Raw genomic sequence first — 7,310 nt, 5'->3', positions numbered from 1 at the left:
TTTATGATGAGCTCAGGGCCGATTTGGAGCCCCTGACTGCTAGATCATGAGCCATCCCTGGCATCTGCAAGCTGCTCTCTGTCCTGCACTTTCTGGGATCTGGCAACTTTCAGCCCTCTGTGGCTGCCATAGGAGAACTATCTCCATCCTCATTTTCAAAGTGTCTCCACCAGGCAGGGCCAGATTAAACGTGCCTAGGGCTAGGGACAAAACGAGAGTGCAAACTAAAGCCGCTAAGAAGAAAAAAGATAAGTGCAGTGCTTTAGTAAAACATTTTTAAAAATGTTTACTTAATTTATTGAAGCACACTAATATACTATTGAAAAAATATAAAACAGAAATAAAAAATAAATATATAGCTATGAGCTTAAGGACTGCAATTATTGAAGAATACTGCATCTATCTGAATATCCTTAAGGCTTATTTAAAATATTAAACAAAAATATATATATGGTGAACAAATAAGATTGAATAGTGTAACCCCTCCCTCTTTGAAACTCACTATTTTCAGTCTCTTGAGAGGGAAAAGTTAAACATAAACTCTAAAATTACCTTTAAAAAAATTTACAAGAAATAAGAGTTTTTGTTATTTTATTATTACAATTCTAAAAGATATATATCCAAATAACTTTAACATAAAATCCCAAATAAACTTTTCCTCATAGAATTTAGTCCTTTCAAAAGATTTTTGTCACAGATTTCAAATGTAAATTTTCTCACAAGACTCCGTTGTTTATTTTACACAGCCGTTGGGTACCAGCGCTTGTTTTTTCTTCCTTTGAGATTCAGTTTTGATCAACAGCAAACCTACTTCCTAACTTAAAGAAATCAAAAGGAGCAAAACCCTAACACCCTGAAAAATATGTTTGTTGCTTTAATTTTCTCTAATTACCCATAGAAAAGAAAAAATAATTGAAATTCCCTAACTTTTCCAACCCTGATGTATTTTAAACTATTCTCAAACAAACCCCAGACCAACCTGTCTTTCAAACTGAACTCTTGCCAACTCTTTTTTTTCTCTCTCTGGCAGTTATAGAATTCTGACCTGCACTGCTCACTGCTACGTGATCTCATCAGACCTGATGCAGACATAAACATTCCAGAATTCTCACTCTCAGGCAGGCAAATACAGCATTAAATTACCCAGCTAACAAACAAAACTTTTCACTTCAAAATAAAAACTTCTATCAGATCTTCTGCCCTATAAGCTATAACATATTATAAACTTATTTTTGTAACCCATGGTTACAATAGGTTTATTATTGGTGGTGAAACACTTTGATGCAATTAAAATACACGCTAGCCAGACTGGTTATTCTTATTTTCGGTCATATTATTATTGCTATGTTATTAACAAAATTGCAAGTTTTATGTTAAGTTTTATGTTAAGTGTCGCAGGTGAAATCTCTTCATAAAGGTGGTTAATTAATCCCAATAAATAAATGATAAGTTATTGAACCTCAGTCTGGAAAATAAGTTATTGTTGTGTGTTCAACTTGAAACAATATAGTTTTGACCTCCTTAATTGAAGCCTTAAATAAATTAATCTAACTCCTCAGCTAGTCATATTGCAGTTGGGAACTCAGCTAGGACAATCCTTGGTGTTTATTCCCTTATGCTGCTTTCAGGGTAGTTTCACCCCTGTTAGGACATAAAAAGAGAATATCTCCTGTTAATGACACCTGGGTCACACTTATGAAAAAAAAAAAGCTTAAAGGTACAATCATATTTATTTGCTTGCAATTATTTTTAAATCAAGCAGAGTATGAATGAGCAGGACCCTATGCCCATGAATCTGCTGCTATTATAAACTTTCTTCAAACTGGATGAGTCACATGGGGTCAGATACCTCCCAAAAGGGACAACAGAAGAGTCAGAGCCAGAGACAGCAGCCCTCTGCTACTGGGAGTTGATCCAGCTGCAAATTCTAGGAGGAATGGTGGGGTGAATATCAGGAAATGGTCTGTTCTTCTCCCCATAAGCTACTTTGGGTCCCGGGGAGTAGTTAATGTCATGATAACCTGCCTATGTTGCTACCTACTAAACTCCAGCCACAGGCAATTGATCTACCCCAAGGGGCAAGTGCACCAGGAGCAAGCAAGAGAAATGGATCCTACTTAATATTTATGGATTGTTGAGAGCATTTTGGTTTCCTGGACCATGGGATGATTTTCCAAGGACTGCTGAGCAGGGATGGTGTTGTGACGGTGCCAGGAATAAGCCTAGTGCTGGCAACCCAGCTCTTGCCCCAGGCGCAAGTATTAGTTGCCCAACAGGGCCTGGACCTGTTGGGCCGCCGCGTGAGTGGACTGCTGGGCGCGATGGACCTCGGGTCTGACCCAGCGGAGGCAATGCTTATGTTCTTATGTTCTTAGTTCTCTTTGGAGGACCACTCTGGAATCAGTACAGCAGAGAAAAAGAAAAGAAACAAAAAAACCTTCCACCAATAATTGTAGTTCCAAGTTTTAATATCCAGTTCACCTTGCACTGGTTCTAATGATGATGCTTGGAAGGAAAATTATTACAAACAAAAGTTCTCTTTTACAGCAAGTCCTTGATTCAATCAGGATGGAAAAAAAAATACCCCAAAACATTTCCTTTTTAAACAGGGTTCCTTTCTCACAGTTCTGCTACCATGTTTTGCATAGTTCTGGGCAGCATTCTGGTTTCAAGAACTTATATACAAGAGCCCCTGTGGACCAGCCAACCCTGGGCTTTAGCTCCACACCTTTTTAGGCTTGGCACAATTATTGTATTGCCCACTGTTTCTTCAGGAAGTTCTCCTCACCTGACTACCTGAATTATAAATACCTCCACTGACCCTTCTTATTTCTGGGCAGTGGGCTAGGAACCATCCGCCCTTGTTTTAATGGTCTAAGATTCCCCTCTCAAAAGTTCCCACTATCAGGGATGTGAAATGACAGGTCACTGAATCAACTTAGGGCTTTATTTCTCCTTCTAACATTAGTTAGCATTAGACCATCCCCCACTCATTATGCTTTGCTTGCATACAGGGATTCTGGTTTAATTTCTGCAATTAGGCAATCCTCACATTCACACATCAAACTCTCATTCATTATACAGTCCCTGAAAAGGAATTAGGTCCCAATTACTGCCCCACACTCTTTTTGTCTCTGTCTGTCATTTGTAAGACAGATGCATCTGGGGACATATCTTAAAGACAAGAAATCATCTTCCAAACATGTCCAGTTTATTGTCAGCTTTACATCCCTTTTATATCATTTTACATGAATCAGTGTTGTCAGCATGTGACGTAAATACAAACCATATATGGACACAGGTCACATGAAACTTTAAAAGAAATCAGCATTTTTCTATCTAAAGACTGAAGTCCAGAGGGTCAGCAGAGCCTTGGTCAGCAGAGCCTTTTATCTAAAGCTGCAAGATAACACACATCTTTTCAAACATGAAATGGCCTTGTAGTATTTCAGCAAGAGAAGGAAAAACAAACAGGGTCTGGTTTTCTTACAGCTTCAAACATAGCCTTAAGGAAAACTACCAAGGTACATGATACGTGTCCCTTCAGTCCCGCATAAGGACAGAAATGTTTAAGTATTTTAGACCATTGTTATAGAACAAACTTTTATTCCCTTCCCCTTACAGTACCTTACTGACTCATGCTACATATTGACTAGGGCTTCTGGGCTGCACTCCATTTCATCCCCCTAAGAGACATATCCCTCTACTTCCATAAGAGACTCCTCACTCGCTGAAGCTGGGTACAAGCTATCTTCTGGAACAGCATTTGGCCAACCCTGCTCAAGGAGCTTTTCCCTTTCAATTAGCCTCTGCTTGGAAAGCAAAGTTTTGTCAGCATGGTGGTGCTGTGGGACAGGAGGTTTCTTAGCAGAAGGCAGTAAGACAGAGCTTCTAGCCTTCAGTTCCCTGTTCTGTGTGGAACATCCTTCCCTCCAGGTTCCTGATTATCTGTGTATGTGTTCAGCTGGCCTTGATTTATCCTGCTGTGTAATTTTCACTTGGGCTCTAACCATGTTCTGCCTGTCAGCTCCACCCCTTTCCTTAACCCTTGCTGTGTCAGATTGCCTGACCAGAGTTTTAACTAGAGAATTAACAGATGGTTTATAAAAGGAATTATAACACTGGGAACAGAGTTAATGGATAGCTTCCTTGGCTTAGGAATAGGCACATTTTCTTTAGTGGCAAGGTTTAAAGCAGGTTTTGAACCCATGACAGGAGCATCCCTGTCACAGTGTGCATCTATCAAAGAAGGGAAGAAGTGTCTTTGGCATCAGGCTGGCTAATCTACTGAAGAGGGCTTTAAACTAGATGTGATTTAAACTAGGGTGATCAAAACCCCTGGATGAGTATGAGCCCTCAGGTAAGTAAATCACTGAATACGGATGGGAAAAGGGGGCAATGTCTGGAAAGCAGTATATACTAATGCTTGAAGGCCGAAGGCCCTGATTGGCTCAAAATGGCAAATTTGAGTTCCCACTGTATCCCAATATGTATTGGGAGGGGGAAGCCCCGTTATTTGTAGCACGTGGGCCCTGTAGATAGGAGGGAATGAGCTTCTTCCCTCATGCAGGTTGATCTTCTGAAGGTACGTGGGGGGGAGTCTGGGAATGTGAGAGGAGGCCCAGGAATGTTGGGGGATATGGGGGGGGGGGCGGAGATGTCAGGCCATGTTGGAAGAGGATGCAGGAGGATCCAGGGTGTTGGGAGGATGTGGGGGATATCAGGAGGATTTCAAGGATGTCGGGGATGTCAGGGGGAGGTCCGGGATGTCGGGGGGAAGGGGTGTAGGACTCTACAGCTCAGCTGATCCTAGCAGAGGAAATCTCCTTCAACTGGGCTGCAAGGAATCCCCCGAAACCGTTCAGATGATGGGGATGCCTTCTGCTGCGATCAGCTGATGGGAAGCCTATGGGTGGGGTTTTTTTTACCTCTTTGTGGGGTGGGAGGAGGTCTAAAACGTGACCACTGGGGGAGTAAAGAGAGGGGGCATACCTTAAATCCTCCAGTGGTCTTCTTGTCAGTTTGGGCACCTTTGTGGAACTTAGACGCAACTCATACAGGTCTAACTGCTGACATCTAAGGCCTAGAGATTCATTAAACCTTCAAACCGTGTGCGATCCGTTTCCATTTGCATGCTGGCCGACCAATTCAGTAAAGGCTTGCATGCAAATGGGGACGATCGTTAAGACGCCCCCCCTACCCATGGCCAGAGCGATCCCCACTCATGCGCACACCCTGACAGTAGTGACAGGAGAAGCAGCCTCCTGTCACTGCTGTCAGGACTCAGCCCAGCCCAGATCTCTCTTGCCTGCTCCTGGACTCTCCTGCTCTCTGCTGCCGTTCCCTGCAGTGCAAGCCCGTGGTTTTAAAGTAGGCCTGTACAGCGGAGAACGGCGGCAGAGAGCAGGAGAGTCCAGGAGCAGGCAAGAGAGATCTGCCTGACCCCCCCTCCCAGGCCCCGATCTCTCCTGCCTGCCCTGCTCTGCTCTGCTGCCCCCCCCCCCCACCCACCCCGGAGAAAAAAGCAGGAGGGATGCCAACTCCCTCCTGCTATCAGCGTTAAAAAGAAAAAAAAAAAAGAGAAGAAGCAGCGCAGCACGGCATTCCCTCCCTCCCGGCACGGCCCGACCCGACACCAAAGTTGGGAGTATGAGGGGTTCTCAGTCCCTCCTGCTCCTAGGCCTCCCTTTGGAGGGGCCGGGGCACCTCAGCCAATCAGGGACTTCCTTAGGGAGGAGTTTAAGGAAGTCCTTGATTGGCCATTTTGCATGTGGTTTTACTAATTTGCATGGGACAATCGGGATTGGATCGCTACAGGCGTTAGTGAATACTGCAGGAGGGAAATCTGGTCATAAAGAGCTCGCAAACTGATCGGTACACGATCGGTTTGCTTAGTGAATCTAGCCCTAAGTTCCCTCTAGGAAAGCTTTGATTATGGCTGGGTATGTCCAGGTCGAAGCCCACCCAATACCCGCCCATAACACACCTCCCAACATGACCCTTTGCTCTCTGTATGCATAGTAGCTTTTTTTTTTTTTTTTAAATCTTTATTATTTTTTAAATATTAACAGTGCCTTACAAAGAATTTAAACATAAACGAATCAGGAAAAGCACTTTAAATATACAAACATTTTGAAAACAATCATTTTATCCCCCCCCCCTTTTACCAATAAAAGTAGAAACACCTATATAATTTCATTAAATAATAATGCTTTCCCCCTCCCTCCCACCCTGGATGTGTAAAGAAATCAACCTGTTCTGTCTTGGGAAGCTTGTAAAAAAAATTAAAAAAGGTATCACTTTATTTTTCTTTCTTTTGTTTTATTTATATTAAATAATTTTATGTGCAGGGCTCACAAATACAGTACCCAAGCAGGATAAGAACCCTATGACATAAAGACGACTTTGAATAAAAAGAAAAACAGAAGGGAACCTGAATCAACCATGAGACTAAAAGTAGGACAGGGGAATATTCTTAAACGCCTTTCTGCCTCAGAAGATACTTGCATGAAGCCAGCCTGTTTAGCATTAGAATTTATGGGATCTAAATAAAGCTCAACCCATGTCTGGCTGACCACAGACGTGTCACTGCCTGCAATCTCTGACCACAGGGCCCGAACGTCTGTGCAGAGCTCTTTAAATGATCGGGGTGTGGTTTACTTGGCAGGCAGAGATTTCTGCTTCGAAACCGAATGCTTTTGACAATCAGATGCTGCATAATGTACCTTCTGGGCTCCCATAGCAAAGGCTGAGCCCACCCAGACTCATTGCATCCCCCTCTTAGCTGATCGAAAGAGAGTAGAGATGAGCGGAGATTATGGGGCAGGCGTGCTTGCTGGTGCTGGCTATAGATTTTCTGGCTAGGTCTTTTGATGTGCAGGAATGAGGCCGAAAATGCCCTCCTGTCTCTGTGAAATAGAATAACAGATTCTGCTTTGGACATTTTGCGGGTTTTGTAGTTTCTTCTACCCTCTTCTTACTGGACTTCTGGAAGGAGGTAGTATTTGCTGTTTTCGAGGCAGGCGTTGGAAGGATGCAATGTCCCCGTGCCCAGAAGTACACTGGCATCTCCCTCCCCGCCTAATGCCCTCTGCCTCTGTTGGCCACGGAGTTCCTGCAGCTGCCAGTCTTTCCTCTAGTCGTCTCCCTGCTGGCAGGGGAGTGATGTGAGAGGTTCTCCTGGAGCAGGAGGTGCTGCTGCACTGAGCTCAGCATGGCCAGGGCTCTGAAAGAGGATGCTTGCTGGATGCCAGGTTCCTGGAGGTAAGAGCAGAGACAGGGGGAGCTGATCGCAGATTGGGGGCAGCTAC

The 7,310-nt window shown here is 43.7% G+C and overlaps 1 protein-coding gene across 1 annotated transcript in view; it reads left to right on the top strand.

Moving 5' to 3' along the window:
• The first annotated feature begins 6,753 nt into the window (after positions 1 to 6,753).
• Positions 6,754 to 7,310, top strand: part of PDE4DIP (phosphodiesterase 4D interacting protein) — a 533,445-nt gene continuing 532,888 nt past the window's right edge. Inside the window, exon 1 of the mRNA XM_033916500.1 lies at positions 6,754 to 7,263. Coding sequence (XP_033772391.1) covers positions 7,214 to 7,263 — 50 coding nt within the window. The 5' untranslated portion in view covers positions 6,754 to 7,213. The remainder of the gene's footprint in view (positions 7,264 to 7,310) is intronic.

The sequence above is a fragment of the Geotrypetes seraphini genome, chromosome 12 (assembly GCF_902459505.1).
Source record: "Geotrypetes seraphini chromosome 12, aGeoSer1.1, whole genome shotgun sequence".
Classification (NCBI taxonomy): Eukaryota; Metazoa; Chordata; class Amphibia; order Gymnophiona; family Dermophiidae; genus Geotrypetes; species Geotrypetes seraphini.
The sequence above is the reverse complement of the archived record's forward strand: the minus strand, read 5'-3'. Positions and strand labels throughout refer to the sequence as shown.